At 39.3% G+C, this 20135-nt stretch overlaps 1 protein-coding gene across 7 annotated transcripts in view; it reads right to left on the bottom strand.

The window, feature by feature from the left end:
- Nucleotides 1-4265: 4265 nt before the first annotated feature.
- LOC133549533 (uncharacterized) overlaps nt 4266-20135 on the bottom strand; it is a 115737-nt gene continuing 99867 nt past the window's right edge. For all 7 annotated transcript variants that reach the window (XM_061895035.1, XM_061895036.1, XM_061895033.1 and 4 more), the window contains 6 exons: nt 14455-14619; nt 6980-8380; nt 6860-6901; nt 5080-5145; nt 4529-4592; nt 4266-4450 (listed from right to left, as the gene is read on the bottom strand). In XM_061895035.1, the coding sequence (XP_061751019.1) occupies nt 4380-4450; nt 4529-4592; nt 5080-5145; nt 6860-6901; nt 6980-8380; nt 14455-14619 (1809 nt within the window). In that variant the 3' untranslated portion in view covers nt 4266-4379. The remainder of the gene's footprint in view (nt 4451-4528; nt 4593-5079; nt 5146-6859; nt 6902-6979; nt 8381-14454; nt 14620-20135) is intronic.

Here is a 20135-nt window from a genome sequence, read left to right on the forward strand (position 1 = left end):
TGTGTGTATGTCACTCTCCATATATGTGTATATATATATATATATATATATATATATATATATATATATACTGTATATAAGTATATACTCTCTCTCCATGTGTGTATATATATATATATATATATATATATATATATATATATATATATATATAGTGAATAACTCATGTAGTCTGACCGATTTATCAGCCATACGTAATTATCTCAATTGAACATTTTATTTCCTCTCTTTTTTTATTTGACTCCTTATCGCCACATCCAAATCAGCCAAATGTCCGGACGTTTTACATGTCACCATCCCTTCATACCTCCATAGCTTATACATTCAAGAGAGCCTTGAAACAAGTGGCTCCTGGTAAATCTGCAGGTGCTGACAAACATGAGTCCTTCTTTTTTAAGTCAGCCGTCAACTTTATTGGAGAACATCTTACGAATAATTTTCATCTTTCTTTGTCCAGTAATGAAATTCCTAACATTTGGAAATTTGACCTTTGTTGAAAGGAGGACATCTCTCAACTGTTGGTAACTACAGACCAGACCTGGGAAATTTCCATCCCGCTAAGCTTTTCAACCCCAAATATCAATAGTATTGTTGTAGTACCAGTATCGGATAGCTTGATTGCAAGATATTTTACTTCTATGTTTATTTTGACAAAAAGCTGTTGTGTTCATGTCCCTTCAATATTGTTACATTGTCTTCAGGAATAAGTGTTTATTAAAAAAAATTTTCTGCCTAATATTGTTTTTATGTGTTTGATTCTGATCATATTGTTAATCTACTTAAAATAAAAAAACACAAAATTAGTTAACAATTGAAACAATTTATCAGATACTAGACCAGTGTATTGGTTTGGTTCGATACCAACATGTGCAGTGTTGCCCTCTTCTACTGGAAAGTCAAACATATTTGAGGTTATAAAGTATTAAATAATACAATGTCATGTTTTTATGTTGTGCAAAACTTCAGCATACTTTATAAGATTAGGTGCAAACTCTTTGCATACAGAAAACGTTGCACACGTTACCTTTTTTACATTAAAGTTGCTAAAATACATCAAATATAAGCTGAACAAAACAATGGTTGACAATTGCAAAAGAGTGTAGAATGAAATAATACATCTTAATATTACTAAATGACATGTATTTTTCGAACGATAGAAAACTGGACACACTTCGGACATGTGACTTGGGCTATAAGGACAAACTGCAAGGTTAGCTTTTTCTTTGTCTTTCCACACTTGAGACACGCCCCAAAAGAAGGAAGCAAGACTTGACCAATTCCACTGTAAAATATCTCAATACTGATTTTACAAATCTGAAGTCAAGAAGTTTGAACGTGGACATAAATCATAAGAGCACACGTCCTAAATGTGACTGAGTTTTCAACTTTAAAAAGTGCAGGAGCTTTGGCTGTGTCTTTGTTGCTATGGTAACTGCCCCAATTAGTGCTTCACATGTGGAACACAAGACCAGCATATGTCAATAACTTCATAACAAAAAACACTAACATGAAAGCTAACACTAATCAAACATCTTTATTAGAAGATGTGGTTGATATTTTTCATTTTGTACGAAGACGTTTCTGCATCTCAGCTTCATGTGACAAAACGTATCATTAATATCATAACACACCGTATTTCCTTGAATTGCCGCAGAACATATAGTATGTGCCTGCCTAGAATTACTGCCGGGTCAAACTCGCTTCCCAAAATAATTAGCGCATGCTTAGTGTTACCGCCTGGTCAAACTCGTGACGTCACGCGTGACACTTCCCCTGTCATCATTTTCTAAATGGAGGAGGCTGATTTCAATACCGGTAATTTGAAATCGCATAAAGGGAAGAAGATTAAGAGCTATTCAGTAAGATTTAAGGTCCAAGCTTACATCACACTCAAATTTTTAATGCATACCTTTGGTAAGTGCCGTAGTGAGAAGAGGTTTTAAAATGATTAGCGCATGCTTACTTTTACCGCATGTCTTTGGTAAGCGCAGAAGTGACAAGAGGTTTTAAATTAATTAGCGCCCCAGGGGCAATTCAAGGAAATACGGTAAGTGCAATATCATCTATCCATCCATTTTCCCCAATTGTTCCTTTTGGGGTCGCAAGGTGTTGGAGGGAACTTATGGGGCTGGAGCCCATCCAGCTCCTTGATTTGAAAAAATATTATTAATATCATGACATAAAAAGTGAAATATCAATGATTTAAAAATGAATCACTATTATCATGACATAACAAGTGACATATCAATAATTTAAAAACATCCATCCAGCCATCCATTCATCCATTTTTCTACCGCTTATTCCCTTTGGGGTCGCGGGGGGCGCTGGTGCCTATCTCAGCTACAATCGGGCGGAAGGCTGGGTACACCCTGGACAAGTCGCCACTCATCGCAGGGCCAACACAGATGGACAGACAACATTCACACTCACATTCACACACTAGGGCCAATTTAGTGTTGCCAATCAATCTATCCCCAGGTGCATGTCTTTGGAGGTGGGAGGAAGCCGGAGTACCCGTAGGGAACCCACGCATTCACGGGGATGACATGCAAACTCCACACAGAAAGATCCAGAGCCCGGGATTGAACCCAGGACTACTCAGGACCCTCGTATTGTGGGGCAGACGCACTAACCCCTGTTCCAGCGTGCTGCCCGATTTAAAAACATATCGTTATTATGAAATAACAAGTGACATATCAATTATTTAAAACATACTATTTTTATTTTAACATAAGTGAAATATCAATGATTTAAAAACATCAGTGTTAACATGAGATAAGTGAAATATCAAGAACTTAGTATAAAAGTGCATTGTTGGCTAGTTTACCTCGCATGTGCTAAACACTAATCTAGTACAGTAGTTTCACTTGTTGAATGTTACAGTCTAGTTGCATCGGTGCCATGTGGTCACTGACTGACCCCGTTCAACAGAAAGGCTGCGGGAGCCATTTTGACATTTTAATCTTCGGAAAAGGATAATTCATCCTTTAAATGCAAATAAGTTAACCAGCATATTGGTATCATTGGTATTAGTATCGACATTTCAAGTTTTTTGCAAATTTTCCGTCTTTTCTTCTGTAGTTTTCTTGCTTTATTGTATTTTTAGTAGAAAACTAGCTGTCATCTGCAAATGGACTCCGAGCCGCACATTGGACACTCGTGGTGTTTACTAAATGTAAATTGCGTTAAGACACTGGTATTGTGGACTTCTCTACATTTATATATAGTTGAGACACTGGTATTGTGAACTTTATCGTCGAATTTACTAAATGTAAATGGAGTTAGGTCACTGGTATTGTGAACTTTACTAAATGTAAAAGTAGTTGAGACACCGGTATTGTGGACTTTACTAAATGTAATGGAGTTGAGACACTGGTATTGTGGACTTTGCTTAATATAAATTTAGTTGAGACACTGATATTGTGAAATTTATTATGATATTGTGAAATTTATTATATGTAAATGTAGATGAGACACTGGTATTGTGGACTTTTCTATGTGTAAATGTAGTTGAGACACTAATATTGTGGACTTTACTAAATGCATATGTAGTTGAAACACTGGTATTGTGGACTTTACTAAATGTAAATGTAGTTCAGACACTCGTATTGTGGACTTTATTGTGGACTTTACTATGTGTAAATGTAGATAAGACACTGGCATTGTGGACTTTACTATGTGTAAATGTAGTTGAAACACTGGTATTGTGGACTTCACTACATTTATATGTAGTTGAGACACTGGTATTGTGAACTTTATCGTGGAATTTACTAAATGTAAATGGAGTTAGGTCACTGGTATTGTGAACTTTACTAAATGTAAAAGTAGTTGAGACACCGGTATTGTGGACTTTACTAAATGTAATGGAGTTGAGACACTGGTGTCATGGACATTGCTTAATGTAAATTTTGTTGAGAAACTGATATTGTGAAATTTATTATATGTAAATGTAGATGAGAAACTGGTATTGTGGACTTTTCTATGTGTAAATGTAGTTGAGACACCAATATTGTGGACTTTACTAAATGCAAATGTAGTTGAAACACTGGTATTGTGGACTTTACTAAATGTAAATGTAGTTCAGACACTCGTATTGTGGACTTTATTGTGGACTTTACTAAGTGTAAATGTAGATAAGACACTGGCATTGTGGACTTTACTATGTGTAAATGTAGTTGAAACACTGGTATTGTGGACTTTACCAAATGTATATGTAGTTAAGACAATGGTATTGTGGACTTTACTAAATGTAAATGTAGTTTAGACACTCGTATAGTGGACTTTATTGTGGAATTTACCAAATACAATTTAGTTAAGACACTGGTATTGTGGACTTTGCTAAATGTAAATGTAGTTCAGTAAGTCAGAGTTGGTTGCATTTAAGTGTTGGAGTAGGACTGGGAGCCGCTGGAGCTGCTTGAGTTCGCAACTTCTGACACATGGTAGATATCTGAAGGACAAAAAAAAAAAAAAATCATACTTTTCATTAATGACATTCAGGGAATATTCCAAATAAATAAAAACGTACTTCTTTGTTGGAGTCTGCTGATCCATTTTAGTCCAACCATTGAAGAAATGCCACGACTTGTACTCTGATGGAAAGAGATACATGTCAACAATCCACATGAGCTTCTAGTGTACTGTAATCTACTGTACTGCACTATACTCTGCTGTATTATACTGTAATCTACTGTACTGCACTATACTCTGCTGTATTGTACTGTACTCTACTGTACTGTACCCTACAGTCCTGTACTGTATTACATTGTACTTTACTATACTGCTCTCTAGTCTACTGTACTGTACCTTACTGTGCTGTACTGAACTACACTGTACTCTACTCCACTGCTCTCTACTCTGCTGTACTGTACTCTACTACACTGTACCTTACTGCGCTGTACTGTACAACACTGTACAGTATGTACTTTGTTGTACTGTACTCTACTGAACAGTACTCTACTCTGCTGTACTGTACTCTACTTTGCTGTACTGTATTCTGCTGTTCTGTACAGAATACATGAAATGAAGCCACCATGAGAAGTTGAATTCATGAAGAAATAAAAAAAAAAGATGACTAACGGCAGTTTGATTGGAGCTGGAGCCGCTGCCTGAAGTCGGCAGCTTTCTGGAGAGGATGGCTCGGATCTGCAAGGAGAAGCAAATTAACGTTCATTTCAAAACCAAGATGCTTTTAAACGTTCAGGTGTAAACTCTAAACTTTGACATTTTTCAATACCTTTTACTCAACTTGTTGTTCCCTGACAAGCAAAGAAGCCGTCATGTATTTGACACTTGGAGATGAACTTAAAAGCACAAGTTGCTCTTCTCAACGAGCAACAGGTGCTGCTATGCCCCGCCCACACACCATCGACCACTCTGTTTGGCTTGTCAACTTTGTATTTCTAAACACATCTATTTTACTTTTCATGCCTTTTTCTTTCTTTTGTCAAAGAAACCCCAATGGGTTTTTAGGAAAACTAGACAATGAAGACCACCCCTTAATAAGCAAGTCTGACATAGGCAAGTTATACTTCTGGTTTTTGAAAGATGAATAAAATATTTCAGTTTTTATAGTAGCTATATGTTAGTTGGCTAGTCATTACATTTGTATGTAATTGATGGAAAAGCTAAAAAAGCTAACATTTCTCGGATACTGTAAGTCCAGGGATCCCGCAGTGCTTTGTTGTTAAGGCGGGCGCCTTAACATCAAAGAGCCACCGCCTAAACTAAAGTCTTAAATATATATATATATATATATATATATATATATATATATATATATATATATTACAAAAGAGAAGTTTAGGATACTTCTCTTGTTGCCTTGCTTGTATTTGACTTTATTAAATTTATTTATATTATCATTGGGTGCTAAACTGAAGTCTTAACAAGCTGCTCCGATTTGTACTGCCTCTGTCAGTACATCTCTGCAGCACCCAGCATTGTCCCACCCACACAACCATCGGATCGGTTACACGCAGAGCGGTAACAGCCAATCAGCAGTGCATATTCAGAGCGGTGACAAGCAATCAGCAGTGCGTATTCAGAGCGGTAACAGCCAATCATCAGTGTGTATTCAGATCACATGGAGCCAGTGCTCATGGCAGAGGCAGGCAGAAAGGAGAGACGGTGTGGGTTAGCAGAAAGGTGTTTATCAGGTGAGCATAATGCAGCAGACTCTCCCCAAATTATAATAAACACATCCCAGTCAACTACTAGTAACATCACTATGAGCCCGTTGACATTATGTTAAATGAAGAGTTTCTGTCTCTGATAGTTGATATAATAATGTAAGTGCATCAGCATACATAAACTCCATGGTGTTCAGGGATGAATAGTCTCTCCTATTGCTATTGTACTATTTTTTTCAGCTATAGATGCATTAATCATTAGTAATGTAGCAGCCTAGTTACCCTGCTATAAAATATTGATAAAAATAGAACATATACATATTTAAAATTAACTACAGGCCTCCCAAATGCTGTAATAAATTAAGCATGATGAGTTGAGCATATGTCAGCATGTGGCCCCACTTATAACTCTTATTGCAAAAGCTTATTTACAGTATATCATTAATTTGACTTAGTCATTATTTTTGTCTTAGTAAATCAATATATACTAAGTCAAAATAATTACATAATTAGTATCTCAGGTAACTAGGACTGTTTTGTGCTTTGTTTTTACTTTAGGTAAAAAAATATCGAGCTATATATCGTACATCGCCACCCAGCCCCTTTACCCGTCCATCCGCCTGTCCCAGGCGACGTCCCCTTGCCCGTGGAGAGACGCCACCTTAACTAACAAATATTCTGGGAGAAACACTGCAAATATTTTGGGGGAAACACTGAAGTCCAATTACCTTTGAATCCCACAGTGTCCCAAAGACTAAAATGAAGAATCCCTAAGAAATGGAAAACAAAAAGACATTACACAATTTGACAGAATATAAAAAGTCACAGCAGTGTTTGAATATTTTTACCTGCAGTGAGTTGAAGAAGGCAAATGCAATATGGATCCCCTCATTTGTGGGTGAGATCATGGTCCCCACTCCCAAAGACCAGGTCAACCCAAAGAGAGGAGTCAGAATGATCACACATCTGGCAATGACAACCAGCGTATGCTTTTCATCTGTGGCGTTTGCTTCCCTTACACCTCTTCTCAGCATTTTGAACAAGACCACGATTACAATCAGAATGTTTATGACAACGATGATCAGAGCCGGTATCACTAAGGCCAGCAGGGCCTTGGTCTTGACCCAGTTCAGCCAGCATGCATCGTTTTCTCTGATATATCCTTTCCCCGGGGCTGTGACAGCAACAGTGATAACAGCTATTATAAGAGGGCACACATAGCCAAAAACAAAGCCAATGGCCAACATGGCTGACTTGGACATGTGGGAGAAGACCATGACGGTCCGGTAGAAGAGGAGAAGTCCTGACACCAGCATCCAAAAGAATAAAGCCAGGTAAAAAAAGTGCATAAAAAATGTTGCTGTACTACACGGTCCCAAAGGAACTTGATGATCTTCTCCTGGGTTTTCAAGTGGGTTCTTGGCAAAGGAGGCAGCAATAATGAAGCAAATGTCCGCAATCAACAAAGACAGGGCAGTGTTGATAATGGAAACATGGCGCATGAAGGCAGTGCTGTTCCTGGTCATGGCTTTCCAAACATATGCTTCAATGATGAGACAGATGACAAGACTTGCCAGAGATATTCCAACTCCAACATATGTGATGACATCCAGAGCAACTCGAATTGATTCCGGGATATTAGTTGCCATCAAGATGGAGAATGAGGTGAGGTGGTTGCAGTTGCAAGTCACAGTGTTGTTGATATCGGAAATTAAAGTGCAACCCTCATCATCCCAGGCACCCAAGTTATCAAAAAGGGTAAAGTTCCAGAAGACGCACTGCGGGTTATTTTCCAAAGAGTTGTTCAGTTTTTGGAAGCTTAGAGTAACATTCTGAATTTCTGCACTCACTCTGACAAGCATCACCTCAGCATTAATGGTGTCATTAAATTCAACAGATGTTTCTGAGGTTTGGACGAGGGTGTCATTAAAGCTGGAGTTCCGAGGTGGAAGGACATTATCAAGAGTGGAGAAGACAATGGTGGTGATGGACACGTTGTTCAAGTCGGTGCTAGAAATGTCAATGACAACGCTAGAGTTGAAGTCTGCCAAGAAGGAGTCATTGAACGATGTTCTATTGAGCAGAATCGACCCAGTTCTGATGAGGAACTCTCCAACCAATCTGTCGGAGAAAATCTCCATCGAATCCAGTAACTGTGAGCTCGCATTTCGAGTGACGTTCTCTCTCAGAATTTCCCAGGACTCTCTGGCATCGTCAGCAATGATTACATCGACTGTTTCCAGCACATTCTGCAAATAAACAAAGATGTCAAAGTGAGGTTCATTCTTGTACGAGGACACTTTGCTCCAGTGGACTCCTTTCATGTCCACACCCCTCAGACCGGCTGAATAATGTTGATACAAGCAGTTGGCGACATAACTGAAACCAGCCATTGATTGCAACTTGATCTTATTTAGCGACCGAAGGAAAATCTGCCATTGTTGACATGGTTTTCCTCTATTTTTGTGTGTTTTCATTTGATATTTGATTCTCTTTTGATTACAATAAATACTTCCAACATACACTAATCTTTCTTCCTATGGTTTCTGGGCTGTCGACATAAACAGGATTTACTTAAAGGCAACCTATTACGCAAATGCAACTTTTCTTACCTAATGGCACCTGTGTTTGTGTATATGGGATCTGAATGAGTCTTGAAAATGTGAAATCAAAACAGAAGCATGTCATAAATATTTAGAAAAAAACCCCTGTCTTCCTTCATACTTCCTCCGAAAGAGCCATTTTGAATTAGCACAATTTTGACGTTTTTCCCAAATGTGATATGTGGGACTAAATAATGGCTAAATGGGGATATGTGATTAAACATCCATGTGTGGAGGTTGCCCTTTAGTGGGTTCCCCTGATCACGACAGCTCTCCTCGTTAGCCCGGTAGTCAGGTTTAACAATGGTTTTACATCCGCACACGTGCCGAGACAGCACACTGTTCTGCGACTTTTCACTCTTTTCTGCTTGCTCTCTCTCTCTCTCGTCTTGGCGTGGTCTTGCATGCGTGTTAGTGTGTCTTGCTCCAACTCCAACTGACAGGTGATTGGGTTAAGCATGACAGGTGATTGGATGATCATTCCCAGCTGGGCAATCCAATCACCTGCCAGCAGTGCCTCAAAGCTGGTCGTTACCCACCCCACTCCTGCAGCAGGCGCGCCGAACACATCCACCTCCACATCCACCTCCACATCCACCTCCACATCATGTGTGATAGAAATGTATCCACAGTGCTTTGCACGGCTCCGCCATTGTAGTTTGTGCTGTAGTCAATAAGCTCCTTTTTTCTCTATCCTCTTGTTGTGGGGCAGACGGGCTCATACATGCACATGCATCCTACGCTGTTGCCATTAATCATACAAAGTAGTGTAAAGTTCTAACTTACATCTGTCAGTAGACTCCATATGAAAGATAAAAACTACAACATTGCTGACAGGGGGAAAAGACAAAGTTGAAGTGGAGGCTATAAGAGCCTCCACAAAATGGCAAACATAATCTATGCAACTTTTTAAACAAATAACCACCATTACATGTTATGTAGACCACAAGAAAGTGTTTGAAATGTAGAAAATAACATAATATGACCCCTTAAAATGGGTTCCACTGTATAAATGAAAACGGTAGTTTATCTTAAATCCGTGCATCATTCCTTCATTTGTTTTTTGATACCAACACAAAAAAGCTGATAAATGTAAGACATTTTTAATAGGTAATTAGTGAAAAAGTCCAATTTTTTTTTTTTGTATTTTACTATTTATTAGTTTAATCAAATGTATAACTAACTTAATACAAGCATCAAAATCAAATTTTTACAATCCCAAATGAGTTTATCCAGAAGTAGACGTGGATTAGGACTTAAAAGATAAATAAATGATAAATGGGTTGTACTCGTATAGCGCTTTTCTACCTTCAAGGTACTCAAAGCGCTTTGACACTACTTCCACATTTACCCATTCACACACACATTCACACACTGATGGAGGGAGCTGCCATGCAAGGCGCCAACCAGCACCCATCAGGAGCAAGGGTGAAGTGTCTTGCTCAGGACACAACGGACGTGACGAGGTTGGTACTAGGTGGGATTTGAACCAGTGACCCTCGGGTCGCGCACGGCCACTCTCCCACTGTGCCACGCCGACTTGGAGGTAAACAAAAGTCTCCTCTTTGAGCTGCCACCATATCGTGGTAGGAGTTTGCGTGTCCCAATGATCCTCAAAGCTATGTCTTCTTGAGGATTCTATGCCTTCTGGTAGGGTCTCCCAAGACAAACAGGTCATAGGTGAGGGACCAGACAAAGAGCAGCTCGAAATTCAAATCAAAGGACCCAGATTTCCCCCGCCCGGACGCGGTTACCGGGGCCCCCCTCTGGAGCCAGGCCCAGATGTAGGGCTCGATGGCGAGTGCCTGGTGCCCAGGCCTGTCCCTAATGGGTCCGGCCAAGCATAGCCCGAAAAGGTAATGTGGATCCGCCTTCAAATAGGCCTACCACTCATAGGAGGGGCCATAGAGGGGGCATAGAGGTTGGGTGCATTGTGAGCAGGGCAGCAGCCGAAGGCAGGGCCCTTGGCGGTCCAATTCTTGGCTACAGAAGCTAGCTATTAGGATGTGGAACTTTAACTCGCTGGGGGAGAAGGAGCCTGAGCTAGTGCAGGAAGTGGAGAAGTTCCGGCTAGATCTAGTTGAACTCACTTTGATGCAATACAAGGGCTCTGGAACCAGTCCTTTCGAGAGGAGCAGGACTCTTTTCCACTCTGGAAATGGAAACACTCAAAGGTGACGGGCTGGGGTGCCAATTCTTGTTATACTCAGGCTCACAACCTGCACGTTGGAGTTCAACTCAGTAGATGAGAGGGTAGCTTACCGCTGCCTTCGGGTGGGGGGATGGGTCCTGACTGTTTTTTGTGCTTGTGAATTAAACAGCAGCACAGAATACCCTCCCTTTTTGGATTCTCTCGAGGGAGTACTGGAGAGTGCTCCCTCGGGTGATTCCCTTGTTCTGCTGGGTGACTTCAATGCTCACATGGGCAAAGACAGTAAAACCTGGAGAAGCATGATTGGGAAGAATGGCTACTAAAGTGATGTTTTGTTTCTGGACTTTTGTGCTCATCACAGACTGCCCATAACGAACACCATGTTCAAACATAAGGTTGTCCATATGTGCACTTGGCACCGGGACACCCTAGGCTGCAGTTTGATGATCGACTTTGTAGTTGTGTCATTGGATTTATTGTCTCATGTTTTGGACACCATCTGGCCATGAATTAGCTCTGATGGTGGGGGAGATTGCCGATCAGATGTGGCAGGCCAAAACGCATTGCGAGGGTCTGCCGGGAATGTCTAGCAGACTCTCCTGCCAGAGAGAGTTTCAATCCCCACCTCTGGAAAAACTTTGAATATGTCACGAGCAACGTTCCCTCTAAGGTGCGCGCTTGTGCAATTGCACACTGCTCACGCGTCTTCTGGGCATGGCAAATCTAGGCCGCACACAATATTGAATAAAAAAATAACCTCATAACAGTGTGCACGTCTGCTGTCGCTCACATGTGCGCCACTGAATGCTCAAGGACTTTTGGCGTTTGCTCACACATGAAAAATTGGAGGGAAAACTGGCGAGTGGCGGTGGACATTGAGTGGACCATGTGCCGTACCTCTATTGTCGAAGCACCCAATCGGAGCTTTAGCTGAAAAGTGGTCGGTGCCTGTTGTGGCGGTAAACCCAGAACCTGATGGTGAACACCAGTGGTGAGGGATGCCGTCAAGCTGCAGAAAGAGTTCTATAAAATCGGACATGGAAGGAGTTTTGCGAAGCGATGGAGAGAGTATTGGGTATTGGACCGGCTGATTGTGGCGGTCCACTCTCTGTGAGATCAATGTCAGAGCTTGGTCCGCATTGCCGGCAGTAAGTCAGATCTGCTTCCAGTGAAGGTTGGACTCCGCCACGGCTGCCATTTCTCTCCGATTCTGTTCATAACCTTTATGGATAGAATTTCTTTGCACAATCAGGGCTTTGAGGAGATCCAGTTTGGTGGCTGCGGATTAGGTGTGTGCTTTTTGCAGATCATGTGGTCCTGATGGCTTCATATGGCCGAGATCTTTTACCCCCATTATTTATTATGTAATTTTTAAATGATATCTCAATTCTGTACACTGCTGCTGGAATTTAAATTTTCCTGAGGGAACTTTCCTGAAGGAATCAATAAAGTACTATCTATCTATCTATCTATCTATCTATCTATCTATCTATCTATCTATCTATCTATCTATCTATCTATCTATCTATCTATCTATCTATCTATCTATCTATCTATCTATCTATCTATCTATCTATCTATCTATCTATCTATCTATCTATCTATCTATCTATCTATCCATCCATCCATCCATCCATCCATCCATCCATCCATCCATCCATCCATCCATCCATCCATCCATCCATCCATCCATCCATCCATCCATCCATCCATCCATCCATCCATCCATCCATCCATCCATCCATCCATCCATCCATCCATCCATCCATCCATCCATCCATCCATCCATCCATCCATCCATCCATCCATCCATCCATCCATCCATCCATCCATCCATCCATCCATCCATCCATCCATCCATCCATCCATCCATCCATCCATCCATCCATCCATCCATCCATCCATCCATCCATCCATCCATCCATCCATCCATCCATCCATCCATCCATCCATCCATCCATCCATCCATCCATCCATCCATCCATCCATCCATCCATCCATCCATCCATCCATCCATCCATCCATCCATCTATCTATCTATCTCTGCTCTCTCTGCATTTGTTCGCAGCCGAGTGTGAAGCGAGTGGGATGAGAATCCACACCTCCAAGCCTGAGTCTTGTTTAAGAGTGAGGGAAGAGTGGATCGTGAGATCGACAGGCCGATCAGTGCGGCATCTGCAGTGATGCACACCCTGCATAAATCTGTCTTGGTTAAAAAGGAGAGCCGGAAGGCAAAGCTCTCAATTTACTGGTTGATCTACGTCACTGTCTTCACCTATGGTTATAAGCTATGGGTTTTGACTGAAAAGACAAGATCAGAGGGACAAGTGGCCGAAATGAGTTTCCTCCGTCAGGTTGTGGGACTCTCGCTCAGAGATAGGGTTAGAAGCTCTGTCATTCGGGAGGAGCTCAGAGTAAAGCCGCTGCTCCTCCACATCAAGAGGAGCAAGATGAGGTGGTTCTGGCATCTGGTCAGGATGCCCCGCGAACGCCTCCCTGGGGAGGTGTTTAGGGGGCCAAGGGAAAGACCCAGGACACCTTGGGGAGACTTATGTCTCCTGGTTGGCCTGAGAATGCCTCGGGATCCCCCAGGAGTAGCTGGACAGAGTGGCTTGGGAGAGGGAAGTCTGAACTGTTGCAAAAGTAGCTTTTAGTAGGCTGTTAACATTAGCCAGGCTAGCTGCAGGCGACAAAAAATGTGAAGCATTTTGGAAAAAAGCATGTTGTCGGTTTACTTTTAGTCATAAGTAAGCATCTAATTGAATGGGTATTATTTTCCGAGAGATAGCGCAGTGATCAAAGTATTTAAAAGTAATAATGTTATGTTTTTTTATGGAAACCTGCTCATGAAATGAGGTCGGGACACCACACACATCTCAGAAACATAAAAGATGAAATCCGTAGATTACAGACAATTTGGAAAAAAAGACAGACTTTGCAGTCTGAAATTCCTCACAGGTATTAGAGTTGAATACGTTGACAGTTAAGTTTGGCGGCACTTTTACGTACTTCAAATCTCTCGTCCATTGGACGTCTTCATAGCTCATATGAGTGAATTCCACCAATTCCTATAATTTTTTCGAGGCAGATACGTCTTTGTAAAATGGTACAGTTTGTCTTGGTACGGTCCTTTGTTTTTTTCATTTTGTACGATCCATTTTTATCCAGATTGTTGCCCTCTCTCACATTGTAAAGAAAGCCCTTATCCAACAAAACAGAACCCATAATGTCAAAATCAAGTGTCCTTTAGAGCCCTATAAAACTGAGGAGGATCAGGAGAATCAAATTACCCACAAAAGTACCATATCAAACTACTTCTGGGTGGCATTGAGTTTACAGGCTTGATATTTTTAATTTACTAGATTGATAATACTAAATGAAAAATTTGAATATATTTGATTGTAGCTGAGATAGGCGCCAGCGCCCCCCGCGACCCCAAAAGGGAATAAGCGGTAGAAAATGGATGGATGGATGTTTTTTAATCTTTGTTTGTAAAAACTGTTTGTGTTGTTTTAGTAATGTTGATTGGAAATGCAAAAGGAAATGAATGATAGTTGGATTATCTTACCTCCATCACATCTCGATTCACGTCTTGTGAAACATTTGCAAGTGTGCTCAGGATGCCAACAATGGCTGAGATGGTTGCAGATGAATTGGAAATTTCTTCTCTTTCCTCCTGTACAACCTGACTAAGATTTGCAGCAAATTGTGGCACATCCTCTTCAATCAAATCCTAAAAAAGCAAAATATGTGGATATTTGTGAAATTGTTAGTGTAAGCTAAAATATACATTGCCCCACATTTTTGTGATTCAGCTGTGGCCTATCCCAGAAGACTATGGTACACCATGGACTGCGTAATGATCAATCACAGCGTTCACACACAATCGATTAAACTCAAACTAAAATGACCCCAAAGAACCGAAAAATAGTAATGGTAAAAAGGGTCTGGCGCAAGGTAATCCAATAAAAACTGTACACACACACACACACACACACACACATATATATATATATATATATATATATATATAATGTTGATATTTACCTCAGAAGGCTGCAAATAGAAAAGAGGCATTCATTTTTTAAATTACATTTTATTTAATATACCACTGATGTTTTTTCGTTTGTTTTTTGAAAGTTGATTTTGCACTATTACGTTATATAAGCTTTGCCTGTTCCATGGGAGGAAGCCGGAGTCCCCGGAGGGAACCCACGCAGTCACGGGAAGAACATGCAAACTCCACACAGAAAGATCCCGAGCCCGGGATTGAACCCAGGATTACTCAGGACCTTCGTATTGTGAGGCAGATGCACTAACCCCTGGTCCACCGTGGTGCCCTTTTTAAGCCTTGCTTGTTCAATATTTTTTGCAAAACTTGTTTGGGTCCCTATTAAAAGGTTAATTTGTTCAACCTTGGCCCGCGGCTTTGTTCAGTTTTAAATTTTGGCCCACTCTGTATTTGAGTTTGACATCCCTGGTCTAAAACTTGTCCCTGTCTAAACGTCTTTTTGTCTGAAACTTGTCCTTGTGCCTAAAACTTGTTCCTGTCTCAAACGTGTCCTTGTGTCTCAAACTTGTCCTTGTGTCTGGAATTTGTCATTATGTCTTAAACTGGTGAGTCTGGTGTGATGATCGTTGTCATTGATAATAATCCATAATAGATGATGATCATTACCATTATTTAGACTGACATACGTTTTCTTTTCGCCGGACATGTCCTCTTTTGCTGGGCTGTCCGGGCGGGGTTTCTTAAATGCCTCAAATGTCCGGCATTTGGAGTCAGGGTTGTGTGTATTTTTAATGTACGTTCAGGGATAAGAAGGAGTTAAAACAAAACGAATTGTTAAGGCTCTGCTTTTTATCGATAGATTTATCAGATTTAATGTTTTATTATCTACAGCAGGGGTGTCAAAAGTGTGCCCCGGAGGCCATTTTTGGCCAACAGCTAAAGTTTTAAAGGCCCACGGCATATTCTAAAAATACTATTAAAATACACAAAAACATAACAAAAGTGAAATAAAAATGCTTAAAGGTGAAATGTATTTTATAAAAAGTTGCAATGTTGACTAATAAAACCAAGCCGTTTTTTTTTTCTTTCAATCTGTCATTGCTCAAACATAATAGTGAATTAAAATCATTGTTATTATGAATAATTGACTTATCCAAGGTTCCGATTACTTCACATGAAATATTCCACTTTCAAAAATATTTTTGGTGCAAGATTTTGCATATTTTGTGAGTTTGCCATAAAAAATATAGTTTTGTTTGACAAAAAAGGGTGGAAAACAAACAAACAAAAAACATAAAAAAAACTAAAACATTTTGAAATGAGGGATAGATCTGAAGTTGATGTGGACTCCAGATATTTAAGCGTTAAATATAAAATGTTTGTATGCCCTGGCACACCGTTATCATCATTTCATGACCGAAGCAAAACACTTTTATACGGAAAATAAATACACCGACAACTTATTAAATAAAAATATAGAAAAAACTACAAGTAGCGGTAAAGTTTAGATCCATGAAGGAAAGAAGAAAGTGCATGAATGTTTATAACTGAATACATTTACATATGTATATAAATTTGTTTTCTTTTTTTATAGATTTTTTTAATGAATTACGTAACGTTTATGACAACCTTTTTCCAAAACACAATAATGCATACGTTTATCCTTTTTTTTTTTTTTTTTCAAAACGCTTACAAAAAAGTAGGACCCCAAAAGGTTTGTGAGGGACCCAATTTTGACAATTCCAAGCGCCTACTCTGCTATCAACAGAGGAGAAAAAATGCTTTATTAAAATAAATATATTATTTATAAAGATAGTTCGAGTATCATTGGCAAATTTTCACCCGCCTTGTCACGCATATATGTGTCCTCTTTTTGGGATATCAGAAATGGTCAGCCTACCATAATTAATAATCTAGAATAGATGATGATCATTACTATTATTAATAATCCATAATGGATTTGATTATTACACTTCCTATAAGGCACCCTGTCATTTATTCATTCATATTTTACAAACTATTTTTTTTGGGCATCGGTGTCTCATGAGTAAGGGTGGCGTGTGGAGTTACAAACAAACAAACTCCAGACAGCGAGTCCATTCCTGCAACCTGCGCTCTTCCTGGTCCGATAAAACGTTCTGTAAACTACAAGCGTAATATTACAAAATATTATAATTATTATCACCAGTTTGACACCAAAAATTTTTAGATTACCAAAAATATCTCCAGTGATTAATCTCGATGTGCCTTTAAATCCAAGTTTACTGCTGATTGGTCGGCTGCTGCATGCTGTCAATCATTGTCACCTTGGGAGGAAGGCAGCCAATCAGAGAGCTTGTGGGCGGTCCAATTGGACAAACTGAAGATCATTTTAGGATTTACGATTAGTTTTCCATCGGATGTCCTTCCTGATGCAACCCTGGCTAGGAATCAGATTTACGATGATGATCGTGAGTTCTGCCATTAATGCGTGTAGTATTAATATTTTCTACAAACCCCGTTTCCATATGAGTTGGGAATTTGTGTTGGATGTAAATATAAACGGAATACAAGTAATTGCAAACCATTTTCAACCCAAATTAAGTTGAATATGCTACAAAGACAACTTATTTGATGTTCAAACTTATAAGCTTTTTTTTTGCAAATAATCATTAACTTTAGAATTTGGTGCCAGCAAACACGTGACAAATAACTTCGGAAAGGTGGAAATAAATACTGATAAAGTTGAGGAATGCTCATCAAACACTTGTTTGTAACATCCCACAGGTGTGCAGGCTAATTGGGAACAGGTGGGTGCCATGATTGGGTATGAAAACAGCTTTCCAAAAAATGCTCAGTCTTTCACAAGAAAGGATGGGGCGAGGTACACCCCTTTGTCCACAACTGCGTGAGCAACTAGCCAAACAGTTTAGGAACAACGTTTCTCAAAGTGAAATTGCAAGAAATTTATGGATTTCCACATCTACGGTCCATTATATCATCAAAAGGTTCAGAGAATCTGGAGAAATCAATCCATGTAAGCGGCATAGCCAGAAACCAACATTGAATGACCATGACCTTCGATCCCTCAGACGGCACTGTATCAAAAAACGACATCAATCTCTAAAGTATATCACCACATGGGCTCCCGAACACTTGAGAAAACTACTGTCACTAATTACAGTTGGTCGCTACATCTGTAAGTGCAAGTTAAAGCTATTCTATGCAAAGCGAAAGCCATTTATCAACAACATCCAGAAAAAAACGCCGGCTTCTCTGGGCCCGAGATCATCTAAGATGGACTGCTGCAAAGTGGAAAAGTGTTCTGTGGTCTGACGAGTCAACATTTCAAATAGTTTTTTGGAAATATTCGACATCGTGTCATCCGGACCAAAGGGGAAGCGAACCATCCAGGCTGTTATCGACGCAAAGTTCAAAAGCCAGCATCTGTGCTGGTATGGGGGTGCATTAGTGCCCAAGGAATGGGTAACTTACACATCTGTGAAGGCACCATTAATGCTGAAGGGTACATACAGGTTTTGAAACAACATATGCTGCCATCTGAGCGCCGTCATGGACACCCCTGTTTATTTCAGCAAGACAATGCTAAGCCACATTCAGCACGTGTTACAACAGCGTGGCTTCGTAAAAAAAGAGTGCGGGTACTTTCCTGGCCCGCCTACAGTCCAGACCTGTCTCCCATCAAAAATGTGTGGCGCATAATGGAGCGTAAAATACGACAGCGGAGACCCCGGACTGTCGAACGACTGAAGCTCTACATTAAACAAGAATGGAAAACAATTCCACTTTCAAAGCTTCAACAATTAGTTTCCTCAGTTCCCAAAGGTTTTTTGAGTGTTGTTAAAAGAAAAGGTGATGTAACACAGTGGTGAACATGCCCTTTCCCAACTACTTTGGCACGTGTTGCAGCCATGAAATTCTAAGTTAATTATTATTTGCAAAAAAAAAATAACGTTTTTGAGTTTGAACATCAAATATCTTGTCTTTGTATTGCATTCAATTGAATATGGGTTGAAAAGGATTTGCAAATCATCGTATTCCGTTTATATTTACATCTAACACAATTTCCCAACTCATATGGAAACGGGGTTTGTAAAATGATAGATTGACAATAATAATGATCATAATCATCGTCACCCTGACAGCGCTCACGTGCTTTTATCAATCATCAGGTCATGTTTAAAACAATGAACTGTATGTTTTTCTTTCAAATTGTGTTCAAGTTATTGATTTGAATTATGTTTACTTCATATATAACTTGCTGAGGTCAATGAAAAAACAAGAACATGTTCCAAAAAAGTTAACATATTCAAATTAGTATACATGTTTTTTTTTGGTTTTGATTCATATTTCTGAATGTGAGGGAATGTGTGAAATGTTTTTTTTATGTCCTGTAAGTTTCTAGAAAATATGCATTTCTCTTTTGTACACAATATAGGTTATTGGGCATCACACAATTCGATTCGATTCTTGGGGGTGACGATTCGATTCAGAATTGATTCAAAAGCAAAACATTTTTTTAATAACATTGGGTGCCATTCTATGATTAACTACATTCCTCCATAAAATAAACAAACAGGTCTGATAAATGTCTATATTACTTAAGGGAAAACTGGTTTTGTTTACTAAAATTCGACCAATTCATCTCATAATTCAATTACAAATAAGGCAACAAGAGAAGTATCCAACACTTAAGTATATGTGTACAGCAGATATTATCATCTACATCAACAATATGATTTGTCTGCGTGGCTGGACACGAAGACGGATTAAATATATGTATATGTCTACATATATATATATATATATATATATATATATACACAGTATATACACTGTATATATATCTATATGTATATATGTGTATATGTATATATATATATATATATATATATATATATATATATATATATATATATATATATATATATATACATATATATATATATATATACATATATATACATATATATATATATATATATATATATATATATATATATATATATATATATATATACAGTATATTTATATGTATATGTATATATATCTTCCATCCATCCATTTCTACAGCTTGTCCCTTTTGGGGTCGCAGGTGTCTATCTCAGCTACAATCGGGCAGAAGGTAGGGTACACCCTGGACAAGTCGCCACCTCCTCGCAGGGCCAACACAGATAGACAGACAACATTCACACTCACATCCACACTAGGGCCAATTTAGTGTTGCCAATCAACCT

The sequence above is a fragment of the Nerophis ophidion genome, linkage group LG03 (assembly GCF_033978795.1).
Source record: "Nerophis ophidion isolate RoL-2023_Sa linkage group LG03, RoL_Noph_v1.0, whole genome shotgun sequence".
NCBI classification, from domain to species: Eukaryota; Metazoa; Chordata; class Actinopteri; order Syngnathiformes; family Syngnathidae; genus Nerophis; species Nerophis ophidion.